Source organism: Petromyzon marinus, chromosome 11 (genome assembly GCF_048934315.1).
Source record: "Petromyzon marinus isolate PM22_M1 ecotype Great Lakes invasive population chromosome 11, UKy_Petmar_22M1.pri1.0, whole genome shotgun sequence".
NCBI lineage: Eukaryota > Metazoa > Chordata > Hyperoartia > Petromyzontiformes > Petromyzontidae > Petromyzon > Petromyzon marinus.
This window is the reverse complement of record NC_133677.1, coordinates 1317225-1333702: the sequence shown is the minus strand read 5'-3', so window position 1 is coordinate 1333702 and position 16478 is coordinate 1317225. Positions and strand designations below refer to the sequence as shown.

General features: G+C 50.5%; 1 protein-coding gene across 1 annotated transcript; it reads left to right on the top strand.

The window, feature by feature from the left end:
- The first annotated feature begins 1705 nt into the window (after nucleotides 1-1705).
- On the top strand, nucleotides 1706-14022 carry LOC116941466 (pancreatic lipase-related protein 2-like). Its single transcript, XM_076066265.1, has 11 exons — nucleotides 1706-1781; nucleotides 3440-3591; nucleotides 4385-4510; nucleotides 4859-4993; nucleotides 5231-5339; nucleotides 6065-6184; nucleotides 8188-8307; nucleotides 10825-10943; nucleotides 11419-11548; nucleotides 13533-13644; nucleotides 13827-14022. Exons 1-11 carry the CDS (start codon nucleotides 1730-1732, stop codon nucleotides 14002-14004), a joined length of 1353 nt encoding a protein of 450 aa, XP_075922380.1. The 5' UTR covers nucleotides 1706-1729; the 3' UTR covers nucleotides 14005-14022.
- Nucleotides 14023-16478: the final 2456 nt, after the last annotated feature.

Here is a 16478-nt window from a genome sequence, read left to right as displayed (position 1 = left end):
TGCCCCACCCCCACCTCTCCTCCCAGCTCTCCCGTCGCCGGTAAACAGTGCGCGCACTTCATACATTGTCGTTTAATTGTACAAACAATTCATTTAAAACGTGATAACATGTGCAATTTTAGTGTGAGTGGTTTATTCAGCATTGCTTTAGTCAAAGGTAAGTGTTGCATAGTGGATAGTCATTCCATTAAAACGATTTAACGAGTTATGACATGTCTCACGTGTAAAATATTTTTGGGATAGCCCGCACCTCCATATACCCCGCAGGGTCTTGTTTTGTTTGTAAAAAGTTGTATACCCCGCGGGTTATATGCGGGAAAATAGGTAATCGATTTAAAATCGCAATTTGAAACAATGCGATTAGCAAATCGCAAAGGCTGCGATTTTTTGCAATTTAAAAAATCCGATTACTTTCTTGGAAGTGTTTTATTTTTCACCATAATTTTATTTATTTAACTTAACAATTGTTATATGTTTGGTTGTTCTATTTCAATTAAAATGTTTTAATAAATACATGTTGAAAGCAATTCATATCTTTAAAGTTCTCATCCTTGCATTAGAACACATAGAGCAGCTCATATTCTGGGTGGCATCACGTGGTAATGCTCCATCACGTGTTTTACATCTATTACACAGTCAACATTGAACTGAAGCTTGACTTAAAAAAATATTTTTTTAATCGCAAATCAAATCGCAATATCTGTCAGAAAAATCGCAATTTGATATTTTCACCTGCAGCTGTCACCGTCCCAGGTAAGCCGTGAGCCCCCCCCCCCCCCCCACACGGAGTGAATAAAACCATCGCCACCGCCCCCCCCGGCACCAAACCACTCGCTCCAGACAGCATCACGGTAAGTGTCGACCCAGAGCGTAGTGGTACACCACGTGCACACAGCCAGCAATCACACGTGTACACAGATAACTAACTTGATTTTTTAAACCAGGTAATACCCACTGAGCTAAGTAGCAAAACAATTTTTAGAAGCGACCTGGCCACAAATGATAGCCCAAATGAAGTGGCTTATCACGTGGACATTTGTAACAGCCACATACTCAAAACGCGTGATGTTGATTCTACCTGTGCGAGGTTGAGGGCTTCCCCATTTAACCACGCGTCACTACACTGGCCTGCGTAAATACACTACAACCGTTTGTGTTATGGTCGAAACGTCGTGAGAATTTTTATTGTTTTATATATATTTTATTATTTTATTGTTTCCCTTCAACGTGACTTTACCGAAAGAGCTAAGAATATGAATTACTGCAGTCACGAAAGCTTTAAATCAAAACACTACAACCTAATTGTATTTTACCAGGTAAGGCCCACAGCTATCCAGCTCTCTTTCAGTAGTGACCTGGTGGCTATCACACATTAAACCTCAACGAAGTGGCTTATCATGTAGAAATGTAAAGCAGCCAAATACTCTAAATGCAGAGGGGAAACCCCCAGAGAATCCAATAAAAAAAATCCACGCCACCACGGAGAGAGACGCGCAAACTTCAAATATACAGCAGCAGGCGTCATGGTCGGGATCGAACCCACGATCTCCTGTATACCAGGCGAAGTAGTTAACATTTCGTTATTTGCACATATCCAGCAAGATATACCGTTGGCATAGCCATAATCGTCGGATCGTGACATCTAATAACATATAGTGAAATCCAATATCGTATCGTGAAGCGTCGTGAAGCAGCATCCATGTGGAGTTGTGGTCTTCTTCACGCATAGATGTGGACCGCGGTTCTCCTGGGAGGCCTCTGTGTGGCGACTGTCGTCACAGGTGAGAGCGTGGGGCACACACAGGTGAGAGCGTGGGGCACACACAGGTGAGAGCGTGGGGCACACACAGGTGAGAGCGTGGGGCACACACAGGTGAGGGCGTGGGGCACAAACAGGTGAGAGCGTGGGGCACACACAGGTGAGAGCGTAGGGCACACACAGGTGAGAGCGTGGGGCACACACAGGTGAGAGCGTTGGGCACACAGGTGGGAGCGTGAGGCACACACAGGTGAGAGCGTGGGGCACAAACAGGTGAGGGCGTTGGGCACACACAGGTGAGAGCGTGGGGCACAAACAGGTGAGGGCGTTGGGCACACACAGGTGAGGGCGTTGGGCACAAACAGGTGAGAGCGTGGGGCACACACAGGTGAGAGCGTTGGGCACAAACAGGTGAGAGCGTGGGGCACACACAGGTGAGAGCGTTGGGCACAAACAGGTGAGGGCGTTGGGCACACACAGGTGAGAGCGTGGGGCACACACAGGTGAGAGCGTTGGGCACACACAGGTGAGAGAGCACACAGGTGAGAGCGTTGGGCACACACAGGTGAGAGCGTTGGGCACACACAGGTGAGAGAGCAGACAGGTGAGAGCGTTGGGCACACACAGGTGAGGGCGTTGGGCACACACAGGTGAGAGCGTTGGGCACACACAGGTGAGAGCGTTGGGCACACACAGGTGAGAGAGCACACAGGTGAGAGCGTTGGGCACACATAGGTGAGAGCGTTGGGCACACACAGGTGAGAGCGTTGGGCACACACAGGTGACAGCGTTGGGCACACACAGGTGAGAGCACACACAGGTGAGAGCGTGGGGCACACACAGGTGAGAGCGTTGGGCACACACAGGTGAGAGCGTTGGGCACACACAGGTGAGAGCGTTGGGCACACAGGTGGGAGCGTGGGGCACAAACAGGTGAGGGCGTTGGGCACACACAGGTGAGAGCGTGGGGCACAAACAGGTGAGGGCGTTGGGCACACACAGGTGAGAGTGTGGGGCACAAACAGGTGAGGGCGTTGGGCTCACACAGGTGAGAGCGTGGGGCACACACAGGTGAGAGCGTGGGGCACAAACAGGTGAGGGCGTTGGGCACACACAGGTGAGAGCGTTGGGCACACAGGTGAGAGCGTGGGGCACAAACAGGTGAGGGCGTTGGGCACACACAGGTGAGAGCGTGGGGCACAAACAGGTGAGGGCGTTGGGCACACACAGGTGAGAGTGTGGGGCACAAACAGGTGAGGGCGTTGGGCTCACACAGGTGAGAGCGTGGGGCACACACAGGTGAGAGCGTGGGGCACAAACAGGTGAGGGCGTTGGGCTCACACAGGTGAGAGCGTGGGGCACACACAGGTGAGAGCGTTGGGCACACACAGGTGAGGGCGGGGGGGGGGGATTTCAATTTGGGAAGGGGGGTGGCGGTGGCAGCCACGATGATTACAGTGAGAATGTCGACAAGGATGATGACTGGATGATGACGATGGTGATCATGGCGATGATGATGATGAAGACGACGACGAAAGTGATGGTAATGAGTTATTTTGATGATTACGATCATTGCAACGATAACAACAACACTCTACCGAAGATGGCGATGATATTTAAGACGATCGTAATCACAACGATGACGATGACTGGTGACGACGATGCTTCTGCTGCGCGCAGCGAGTCAGGTGTGCTACGACCTGGGCTGCTTCACGGACGACTTCCCCTACTCGGGCTACAGAGAGAGGCCCATCAAGCAGCTCCCCGATAGCCCCGAAAAGATCAACACTCGCTTCCTCCTCTTTACCAGAGCCAACCCCAACACCTGGCAGGTGAGAACATCACCCGTCACGGTGTCCCATCACCCGTCACAGTGTCCCATCACCCGTCATGATGTCTCATCACCCGTCACGATGCGTTCCATCATCGTCCCATGACCCATCATCGTATCCTCCCAATAACTTCACTTTTCCGTCACCCATCGTACACATGCCCCATAATTTTCCCATCACCACTGTGTCTCATCATCTCCCATCATTGTGTCCCATCGGCTCCAGCTGGTAGACTGATGCCCGCTGGCAGGTTGGTGCCATGTTCACCTTGTGCCGGCACAGGGGCAGCTGCCACTGGGGGGTCCCGTAGGCTAAACTGCAGTAGGGCAACTGGAATGGTTGAGAGACGAGATGTCAGGCACTTGGAAACTGCCGAGGCCAGTAAGCAAGGGCTCTCTACACGCACACCAGGAAATTGAATCCGGCCAGGCGGCTCAGCATCGAGCGAGGGGGCTCGCAATCGGGAGTTGACTCAACCAATCATTCCTCCGCGGTCGATAAAATTGCACCACTTAGTGGGAAAGTTGCAAGGGGTTGTCCCGTGCGCATCCTCACCCCCGTCACAGAGACGATGAATGTTCACCGTTGGCGAGGTGTGGCGGCACCAACAGCTTCGTCCACGATGACATCTTGACCTCGATGTACACGCACCGGCCACTTGTGCTCGTCCAACTGGAACGTTCTTTACACCACTACTTCTGCGGGGCTGTAAGCGGGAGAGCACCGATGCCTCAAACGCTTCGCTTGTGCAGAAACTCACCCTGACGTGACCCCATTGGCGCTGCGCCCGCAGGAACTGAAATCCCGCGATCCGTCCACCATCGGCGCCTCCAACTTCGGCAGCGGCAAGAGGACGGCGTTCGTGGTGCACGGGTTCACCGACCATGGCGAGGAGGATTGGGTGCAGGACATGTGCAAGGTGCGTCAGCCAGCCAGCCAAGCGTCCACCTCTCCTGTGTGTCCACATCCATCTGAGTGTCCGCGTATCGTTTACGCGTGCGTGGTGGTCCCATGACGTGCGCGCGAGGCATTGCGGGTGGGAGCCGCGCCTTCCCGCCCGTTCGTGAGTTGGTGGTCTAGACAAGGCTGACATGATTGTGCATGCAGTAGTGGTCACGTGACGTGCACGCGAGGCATACGGGTGAGAGCCGCGCCTTCGCGCGTCCCCGTTCCGATCCGTGTCCAGCCTGGCACGCGTACCCCCGCCGTGACGACGACGACGATTTCTCGATCGTTCCAGCACAGCTTTGTAATTGTCGCATCGCAGGCCATCGTGGGGGTGGACGACGTGAACTGCGTGGCCGTGGACTGGAAGGGCGGCTCGCGCACCCTCTACACCAAGGCGGCCAACAACATCCGCGTGGTCGGAGCCGAGATAGCCAAGCTCGTCAACACCATGGAGGTGAGCGCGCCACGTGACTCGTTGGCACGGAGGTCAGAGACGCCGAGCCGGCAACTGCCGAGAATCCTTGCGTTCGAATCCGGGATTCAGCCGCCGAACCGAGATTTGGCTCGGTTCTGAAGCGGACCGATCTGACGGTGCCAGCCTGGTGGCACGGCGACCCTCGGGTGGCCGTGCATGTCGCGAGCCGCGAGAGTCACGATGTTGATGGAGGGATCGTGGTGGTGGTGGTGGCAGGTTCAGTACGGGGCGCGCCAGGAGGACGTGCACATCATCGGACACAGCCTGGGGGCGCACGCGGCCGCCGAGGCCGGCCAACGCCTGCCCCGGCTCGGGAGAATCACCGGTGCCTGGCACAGAACCTGCATGTCTACCCACCTGTCTACCCACCAGTCTATCTACCTAACCTATCTACTCATCTACTTAACTACTCACTGACATGCCAGCCTGCTTACCTGATAACCTGCCTACCTACCTGCCCGCGTACCGACCTTCTTACCTACTTACGTATTTACCTGCCTTCCTATCCATCCTTGTACGTATCCACCTAACTACCTACTTAATAACAGCTCACCTACTTGGCTCGTACTAACCAGGTGAGTCGAACCTACTTTCCCTCCTACCTGCCTACCTGCTTACCTACTTGTTCACCTACTTACCTAACCACCCAATCCACCTTCCTACTCCACTTGATGATGAGGTCTTGTGACGAGGTCTCCGTGCTCATCCCGAAACGAGTACCTGGAACAAATTGGCACGGCTGGCTACGTACGGTGCGAAAGACATTCAACGTACGTACGTGTGCGCGTACACACGTGTGTGCATACACACGTGTGCGTAAACATCAGCCGTGGGGAGGCAAGAACAGGCGGAGGTCTGGTGCTGCCCCTTACCGGCCTTTCGTAGGCGCTCCTTTTGGCAGCACTTGCCCCGACCATCCACGTGAGCTACACGGGTGATTCTAGATTTAAAACTTTCGTGACTGCAAGGATCCATACTCTTTGGTTCTATTCGTGACTTTACCGAATAGAACCAAAGAGTACACGGGTGATCTTTGCCTCTGTGCCCTAGGCCTGGACCCGTCCGAGCCGTACTTCCAGAACTGCGACGTCGCCGTCCGCCTCGACCCCTCCGACGCCGCCTTCGTGGACGCCATCCACACGGACGCCGCTCCGATGATCCCCAACATGGGTGAAGCTCGAACCCCCCCCCCCCCGCCTCTTGCCGATGTGGGGTTTTTGCCGTGTTGCCACCTGTACACGTTTTCCCAGTAATCGCCCTCATTATTGTTATTTTCTCCCTTCTTCCATGCGCACACATTCCGTCATCCGTTTCTTTACACCCTTTCAGTCGCACGTTAGGAAAGGTTTCATTTGCAGCTTCAACAGCAATTTTTTGCATTAAATTGTTTCAAATTTATGTGCACATCTTCTTTATTTTGAAGAACACAACTTTTGTATTTTTACAGCTTCACTACACTTCTCCCGAATGTCTCGATCATTGTTTTTCCATTTGTAATGGGCTCGAAATAGTTGCACACGCAACTCTTGGAAGGCTACACTATTTATCGTTATCTCAACGAAACACTTAACATAGGGTGGTGACCACCGACCTATCCTCGCTAACACACCATCACTCACTAACACTGACTCGGATACGACTAGCGTGACCCAGCCAGGAGGGCTGCCGGCTGGTCCGCTGACTGGAGGCTTGAACCCGCTGAGGAGGCCGCTTCAATGCGCCTCGGCGTGTCCGGGCCACACCCCGGCCACGCCCATCTTCGAGAACTCTCGAGAAGCTGCTCGGCTGTCCACGTGGCCCCCTAAGGTGGCCCCGGGGCACCCGGCCCCCACCTCGATCCGGTCACGTGTCCAGCAGGGTTCACTCAGAGTGCCACGGCCTTACACAACCCCCGTGGCCCTCACCCACGGCCTCCAGATCCCCTGAACCGGCCCTGACGTCATTCCCGCCTCCAGACGGGATGACGTCATGTGTGTGTGTAGACCCGCGTGGTAGTGACGCCCCCCCCACCCCCGCATAGTGACGTCACACGCGTGTGTGTGTGTGTGCACACAGTAGTGACGCTACAAGTCACGACACATATAAGTGAACCAGAACTTTTGGGCTCCCTTCTGGTTTAGTTAACGTCACTAATGTCGCTCGCATCTCCACACAACGCGAGTATGGTCACTGCCACCGTCCACTCTAAGGCGTCCCTGAAGAATTACCTTCGGAATCCATCTGGCTATGACTGTTGTCAGAACCACGATAGTCCCATCTCTTAGTACACTCATGAGGTCGCAACCCCAGGTTACAGCCCTCCGTTGCGTTTTCTGCTAGGACCACGCATATTCCGGCCCGATGTCCAACGTTTCACTCCTCGGGCCATCTTCGGAGAGCTGTACAGCACGGAGAGCATTTGAGGGTTTTTTGTTGGTGACCTTGGCGTGAATGCGGTGGTGGTGGTGTTGGCGCTAATGCCGATGTGGTAGCAATACGTTGCGGTGATGTTGATGTCGGTACCATTATGATGATGGTGATGTGTGTATGGTGAACTTCGTACGTAGTCGACCGTGCTAATCGGAGGTGCAAGCGAAGGACAACAAACTAAATTTGTACTTAAAACTTTCGTGACCGCAGGAATTCATATTCTTTGGTTCTTTCGGGAAAGTCACGTAGATATAAAAAAATAACAATAAAATAATAACATAAGCAATCATCGATTGCTTGTGTTGCGATCGAAACGTCGTGATATTTTTATTATTTTTTATTCACTTCGTTTATATTGTTATCATCTTTATATATCTACGTGACTTTACCGAAAGATCCATAGGACAACAAACTCAACGCAAAAATGAGTTCTAAAGAAATTACTTTTCAATCCAGATGATTTAAAAAGTACATAGCTCCAGTGGCTTCCTAATACCGGAAGGAAGAGCGTTCCAGACGGCCGCAGAAGCGCATCTGAAAGCGCGCGATGTAGTGACCACCGCCTTTGTTCGATGGTTAGCCACGAGCCGCTGCAAGGATGACCGGAGTTTGCGTGTTGAATGTCAGTGCTGATCTGATCATCACGAGGGTCACGGTGGTGATGATGGCTTATGTGATCATGATGGTGGAGATGATCTTGATGGTGGTAATGATGACTCTTGTGATGATCCTGATGGTGATGATGGTGATGATGGTTGTCTCAGGGATGGGCATGAAGCAGCCGGTTGGGCATCTGGATTTTTATCCCAACGGAGGAGAGGAGATGCCCGGCTGTGACAAGAACATCATCTCCACCATCATCGACATCAACGGCATCTGGGAAGGCAAGTCGAGAACTGTGCGCCAGCAGTAATGGTTACCTTACCCTGGGTAAAGGTTACCTTACCCTGGGTAATGGTTACCTTACCCTGGGTAATGGTTACCTTACCCTGGGTAATGGTTACCTTACCCTGGGTAATCAGCTGCTGGGATACCACCCAAGACCAGATTTTCGCTCACTCTGATTAATTATTATATACAGTCGAGATTTTTGGTTGCATTTTAAAGATTTTCAGATGTTACTTTTATTTTTAAATTACTCTATGGTGGTTTAGCAGGAAAGCGAGTGGCTGACAATCAGAAGTTTGCGAGTTCAAATCTTGGTGGCGGGTTAACTCAGCCCATCATCCCTCCCTCCGGGGTTGCATAAAATGGATACTATTATCTGAGGAAAGTCAACAGTGGTTTTCCTATGGAGACACTCGCCCCCACCATAGGAACGTGGAATTTCCACGACTGGTTCACGACTATAAACGAGCACCAACCTTAATGCTCATTTGAGCAGAAAACCACTTTTGACTTTTGTTTCGTAATTCAACTTCATCGCTTTTTATCTCGTTCTTTCAAACGAAACTATCCTGGCCCACTTTGAGTTCTCATCTTGTTAGACTCGGATTTGATCATTTCAGCTGCTGCTAGATAGATAGATAGATCCTATATTGCCATTGTCACCAGTACAACGAAATTTAAAGTGCTCACCAGTCAGTACATTATTCATAAATTTAAATAAAACAAGAAATAAAAATAAAATAAAAGATAATCAATAAATGTTATATATAAAAACTACCCAAGTATACCCACATACCCACATAAAAGTAAATTTTATCATTGCACATCCTTATTTTACAGACAACTGTATACAGTATTACTTCGTAATTAATTAGCAGTATCGAGTGTGGTAATTGCTGTAGGATAAAAGCTGTGTTTGAATCTGTTTGTCCTTGTTTTGACTGATCTGAATCGTCTGCCTGATGGCAACGGCTCAAACAGAGAGTGTCCAGGGTGAGAAGAATCCTTTATAATGTTCTTCGCTTTTTCGATGCAACGGAAATTGTGCAGTTCTTCCAATGTGGGGAGAGAGCACCCGGCGATTTTTTGGGCCGTGTTGATGACCCTCTGCAGCGCTTTCCTCTGAGCCACTGTGCAGCTGGTGTACCATACACAGATGCAGTATGTAAGAATACTCTCGATGGAGGCTCGGTAGAAGGACACCAGTAGTTTCTGTATGATGTTATTCTTCCTGAGTATTCTCAGGAAGTAAAGTCTCTGCTGGGCCTTTTTCAGTAGCTCAGAGGTGTTGGCGCTCCAGGTCAGGCCCTCCCCAATGTGGATTCCCAGGAAGCGGAAGTCTGCCACCCCCTCCACACAGTCCCCGTTGATGGTTAGTGGTGGAGTGTCCGTTTTCTTTCTCCTCTAGTCTATTATGAGCTCCTTGGTCTTTGCGGTGTTAAGGGACAGGTTGTTGCTCCTGCACCATGCTGTCAGCCGCTCCACCTCGTCCCTGTAGACAAACTCATCCCCCCCAGAGATGCCCCCCACCACTGTGGTGTCATCAGCAAACTTCACAATGGTGTTACTATGGTGGACGGGGGCACAGTCATGTGTGTAGAGGGAGTAGAGCAGGGGACTCACTACACAGCCCTGGGGGGAGCCAGTACTGAGGCTCAGGGCTGTGGATGTATGACGGCCCACTCTGACCCTCTGTCTGCGGCCCGAGAGGAAGCTATGTATCCACATGCAGGTGGAATGTGGAAGCCCCAGGTCGCCCATTTTTACCACCAGTTTATGTGGCAGGATGGTGTTGAACGCAGAACTGTAATCCACGAAGAGCATCCGCACATAGCTCCCCTGCTGCTCCAGGTGTGACAGTGCAGCATGTAGTGCTGTAACCACGGCGTCCTCCGTGGATCGGTTCGCTCTGTAGGCAAACTGGTGGGGGTCAAGGCTTCGGGGCAATGTTGCAATGATGTGACTCCGGACTAGTTTTTCAAAGCACTTCATCACCACTGGCGTCAGTGCTACTGGCCGATAGTCGTTGAGGCTGGAAATGTGGGGTTTTTTTCGGCCAGGGGGACTATGGTGGAGGACTTTAGGCAGGGTGGTACTGTGGACTGTTCCAGAGACAGGTTGAAAATCCTCGTGAAGACTCCAGCCAGCTCGTCAGCACAGTCCCTCGGCACACGTCCCGGGACGCCGTCAGGTCCCGCAGCCTTCCTCGGGTTGACGGCCCGCAGCGTACGCCTCACCTCGTGCTCCTCTACTGTGAGGTTCAAGCTGCTGAGGACCGTGGGGTTTGGTGAGCTCCTCTGAGCTGAGCAGCTCCACTGTGAGGACAAAACCACAGCCCAAGACCCTTGGCAGTGGCAGCAGTTGCGTGACATTGTAGAGGAGGGGAGGGGGATGTGCAAACTAACCAAAGCAAAAACGACAACCACAATTTAACTTGCGTTGGCCTGACCCGCACAGAGCGCGCGGCCCGGATCCCCGTGAAGTTGTTGCTCGCAACGCGTTGCCGTCGCCAGGAACCAGAAACTTTGTTGCGTGCAACCACCTCCGTGCCTACAAGTACTTCACGGAGTCGCTGACGAACGAGGACGGCTTCGTCGGATTCCCCTGCAGCGACTACGACGCCTTCGACAAGGTCTCGTGCTAGGGAGGTTTACTTGATGTGGTGTGCCGGGAGGACGGAATTGTCTTCCAGAGCACCGGCGTCGGTGTGTCCCTGGTGGCGCACACGCTCAGGCGTCGCCAGGGCGAAGTTCCCATTGAATATTTTCCGGGCCACTGTGCGACTGACGTGGAATGTAACTCCTGTAACAACCACGGCCATACTGAGGGGCATACTCCATGTCGCGTACTGCGCGCCAGAAATATTTTTCTCTTCAACAATCCCCATATGCTGTTGGATTTAAATATAATTATATTCATATGCGGAGACACCGAAGGGAGTGATACTCCTATTGCTCCTCGTTTGTCCTCTCACCCTAACGCTAACCTCATCGCCATTCCCATATACACGACCATCTATGCTGCCCTCCTACCCGGCTACCTCCTGCCCCCCTGCCCCCCTGCCGCATCACTGCCCTGCCTGCCCACCATCACCGTCCACACCACAGGGGCAGTGCTCCACGTGCCCAAGCGGAGGATGCCCCCGCATGGGTTACTTCGCATCCAAAAGCTCCGTGGCCTCCGGGACCATAAACAACATCTACTACCTCAACACCGGAGCGGAGCAGAACTTCTCCCGTGAGCTCCACGCATCACCGCTGCCTGCCACACGTGCACCAAGTCAGAGTGACATCACTCGCCGGTGATGATAGCCGCTGCCGTGAACTCAACACTGGTCACCAGGTTCACAGCGCAGGTGGCTCAGCTGTTGAGCGAGTGGCTCGTAATCGGAGGGCTTGCGAATTCAAATCCTCGTTGCGGATTGACTCGGCCCCATCGTCACTCCACAGTCAATTAAAACAGGTCCCACTTCTAAATTTTGATTTAAAGCTTTCGTGACTGCAGTAATTCATATTCTTAGTTTTTTCAGTAAAGTCACGTTGAAGAGAAACAACAAAATAATAAAATATATATAAAACAATAACAAATTCTCACGACGTTTCGACCATAACTCAAACGGTCATCTTCAGGTGTGTTGGTTTGCATAAATTTATTTTTAAATGGCGCATTTATTTATTTAGACCAATTCTTCGACCACATCAATTCCATACACCCAGCCATCAGATTTACCATGGAAGTCGAAATAGATGGCAAGATACCTTTTTTGGATGTCCTAATTAAAAAGAGACCTGATGGTTCAATAAGCCACTCTGTTTACAGGAAAGCTACCCATACGGATGCTTATCTGAAACCGGATTCCCACCACCGTCCATCACAGAAGAATTCTCTCATCAAGACTCTGTATCATAGAGCCCAATGCATATCCGACCAGGAACACATAAGCAGTGAACTCAAGCACGTACACCAAGCTCTTAGGGCTAATGGTTACTCCGACTATACAATCCGCAAAGCTATCACTAAAACCATGAAGAAGAACCCTCTTGAGGAGCCTTTCAAAACCATCACTTTACCCTACATTGCTGGGATCACAAAAAAGATCTCCAAAATCTTGAATAAACACAAGATCCAGGTCCGTTTCAACACATTACATAAAATCCGTGATCTGGTTCCGTCTGTAAAAGATGTGATTCCGGACATACAATACCCTGGTGTCTACAAACTAAGTTGCCTCTGTGGTAGTAGTTACATTGGAGAAACCAAACGCCATGTCTCGGACCGCATTCGTGAACACAAAGCAGACCTTAAACACGGTAGGACCAACACCTCGGCCGTAGCAGATCATTGTTCTAATTCAGTAGGCTCACATGCCATTGACTTTTCCAAGACAGAGGTTCTTTGTAAGCCATCTGGCTTCCATGAGAGATTCGTTCATGAGGCTATCCACATATACAAGCACACAGACAATTTCAACCGAGAAGATGGATTCTATCTTAGCAATCATTGGAAAGATTTGATAAACCATTTCAGTTCTTAATTGATTGTTCACGCTTACAGTGGCTTTCAGACAGCATACATTATAAAAAATTTCGTCTCCCCCCTCCTCTTTTCAAAATATAGATGGACTAGTCCTGGGTAAACTGCCAAATCGCTGCGCGTGACGCTAATGTTTTTTTATAAATAAATAAATGCGCCGTTTAAAAATAAATTTATGCAAACCAACACACCTGAAGATGACCGTTTGAGTTATGGTCGAAACGTCGTGAGAATTTTATATTGTTTTATATATTTTTTATTATTTTGTTGTTTCTCTTCAACGTGACTTTACCGAAAAAACTAAGAATATAGGTCCCACTTCGTTGGGACGTCAACAGCCGTCGTCCTATGCAAATGAATACCCCCCGGCCATATGAATGTGGAATTTCCTACAACTGGTTCAGGGATGTAAACAGGAGTCGTGTGTGCACCACCTTAATGCTCGTCACAGACGCTACAACATTTCATGAAACCGTGTAAGAGTGAACGTTCCATACTTGTACGTTACCATGTTCACGTGACCCCTGCAGCCACTCGTGGCCGCTGCATTCACCAATGTTCACAAAAATAACCGATCATTGAATGGAATGGCAACCCTGAACGACGACAAGCGACTCGCCAGTGGGCAAGGTTGAATCGTTTGACCGCAAGGCGCGAACGTCGCTGCGACGTTTTGTGCTGTGTCTAGGCTGGCGCTACGAGGCGACTCTGACGCTGTCTGGCACCAAATCGGTCAGAGGGATCTTTAAGATCGCTCTGTACGGGCCCAACGGGAACACTCACCAGCACCAGCTGACGCCGTGAGTAGCCGTTAGGTCACAAACGCACGCCAACACACTCGCTAGTTCGTTGTCCTTCCGCCCCGCACGTAGGGTGCAAACGAAGTTCAACATTCATACATACGTCACGTGCTTCCGTAGCGCGCCTGCGCGTTTCCCAACAGACCGGGGTTTACACGAACTCGGGCCCCTTTCCCCCACAGCTCGGCGACGTGGCTGAAGCCCGGCAAGACGTACACGTACCCCCTGGACAGCGAGGCCATGGTGGGCGAGGTCACCAAGGTGAAGTTCCTGTGGGATGACAACGTCATCCACCTCGTCCGCCCCAAGCTGGGGGTGACCCGCCTCGAGCTCAAGTCGCCGTTCGATCAACAAACGTGAGCAGCACTGACAACAGTCGGTTACCTCCACATTGCGCTCGTAAAAACTACGTCACAAAGAAAACACGAAGGGATCTCTATTTTTGTTTACACTCTGCCGTCAATCGGCACATGCAACTTTCACTCTGCCTTAAAGGGACCTGACCTGTACGGCCCTTTGACCCATCCATTGCTTAGGGTCCCCGCCTTTTGCACGGACGTAGTTCTCTGTCGGCCAAGGTCTCTCGAAACTGCGGTATATCCCGCAATAAAGGTCTACACGATGCCAGCACGGGAATAATTGTGGTACAGATCAACACCTGGACTGCATCAGGTGAAACACGGTACGGGTAACAACCCAAGCAGTCCGAGATGTTGGGGGTTAGTTCACCACAACAATGGATGTTGCTGAATCATCTCTATGTTGCCCTGCTTAAATAAACTAAGGTTTAATGTTTTTTTGTTTAAACGGGTAAAGCCCACAGAGCCATATAGCTGCTTTTTTTTTACAGAAGCGACCTGGCCACAAATGATATCTCAACGAAGTGGCTTATCACGTGGAAAGTTATAGCAGTCAAAATAATCTAAACGCGTTTTTTTTTATTAATGCGGAGGGAAAAATCGGAGGCCCCGGAGAAAAATCCACGCGACCACGGGGAGAGAGACACCGCAAACGTCAAATATACAGCAGCGTCAGGGTCGGGATCGAATCCACGACCTCCTGTATACCAAGCGAGGTAGTTAACATCTCCTAGCAACCGTGATGATGATGAGAGAGAGAGACACGCAAACTCCAAATATACAGCAGCAGGCATCAGGGTCGGGATCGAACCCACGACCTCCTGTACACCAAGCGAGGTAGTTAACATCTCTTAGCCACCGTGTGATTATGTTGATGAAATGCGTTGCCTTGCCCGGTGTGTGTGTAGATACAGTTTCTGTCGTGACTCAAACGACGTGGTGTTGAAGAAAGAGCTCCTGACGATCAGACCCTGCGAACACATCCACGGTTCAGCAACGCAGCACTGACAGCAGCTCATTTGCAATGCAGATCTGTAACAAAGCTCCGAAATGATAATAAATCGCGTGCATGTCGCACCCTCTTTGTCGACGAACTTCCTCCATTGTATCTTCGTACCATGAACTAAGAATGGCAACTGTTGCTTTACAATCATCGACAGCAACTGGTTTACCGAGAGCAACGATGGGGCAACTCGGTACGGCAACGTTGTAGAGTGACCAAGTTCTGTTTGGTCGATGAACACAGAGGGTTTGTTGGCAAACGAGTCGATAAAAAACGATCGGTCTACAGCAGTGGTCCTCGACCGTGGCCACGAGGCGGAATCCCTGGGGCGCGCGTGGCAATGTCCCAGGGTGTCGCGTGAAGCTGTTTATAAATGCGTGGAATTACATCATATACGCCAAGAGCCTTTGGGGAATAATCATGTTGTGTGAATATGCCAATTAAGAAAATGAACTACGGTAAAAGTTAAATCCACACCGGTAAGCTAGAACGATGTGAGAGACGTTTCTAGACTCGTTGATTGTAAAGAAAGCATCACGCGTACAGAGTTTCCGTTCTATTTGCTTTAATTCGCTGGCAGCTACTTAGCCAGTCTGGGCACCACACAAAATGGACAATCGATTAAAAAATTGACGTTCATTAATTCGGATATTTATTTCTCTGAACCATGTTGGGTCAGGCAAGGCGGGGGGGGGGCTTGGTTGAACCAAAATTCAAACAAGTGTAGTGTACAACTCCAGAGCGAGTAACTGTAGAGGCACCTTATTTATCTTACAACACAACAGTGTTACACTCACTAGCACACAACACTGTTACACTCACTAGCACACAACACTGTTACACTCACTAGCACACAACACTGTTACACTCACTAGCACACAACACTGTTACACTCACTAGCACACAACACTGTTACACTCACTAGCACACAACACTGTTACACTCACTAGCACACAACACAACACTGTTACACTCACTAGCACACAACACAACACTGTTACACTCACTAGCACACAACACAACACTGTTACACTCACTAGCACACAACACTGTTACACTCACTAGCACACAACACTATTACACTCACTAGCACACAACACTATTACACTCACTAGCACACAACACTGTTACACTCACTAGCACACAACACTGTTACACTCACTAGCACACAACACTGTTACACTCACTAGCACACAACACTATTACACTCACTAGCACACAACACTGTTACACTCACTAGCACACAACACTGTTACACTCACTAGCACACAACACTGTTACACTCACTAGCACACAACACTGTTACACTCACTAGCACAACACAACACTGTTACACTCACTAGCGACGGACAGCACCCCCCTAATGGAAACACCCAGCTGGTTCGGGGAGTCACGCGTAGTAGCGAGATCAACAGAACTCCACACTGAATCTTCTTTCTAAATTAGATGAATTCCCCTTGTCGCCCCATCCT

What these genes read in the sequence shown, in the direction of transcription:
- LOC116941466 (XM_076066265.1), top strand. Translation starts at nt 1,730, where the DNA reads ATGTGGACCGCGGTTCTCCTGGGAGGCCTCTGTGTGGCGACTGTCGTC. An exon ending in CATCAACGGCATCTGGGAAG is followed by an intron (nt 8,308 to 10,824) that starts GCAAGTCGAGAA and finishes TGCCGTCGCCAG; the next exon opens with GAACCAGAAACTTTGTTGCG. An exon ending in CACCAGCACCAGCTGACGCC is followed by an intron (nt 13,645 to 13,826) that starts GTGAGTAGCCGT and finishes TTTCCCCCACAG; the next exon opens with CTCGGCGACGTGGCTGAAGC.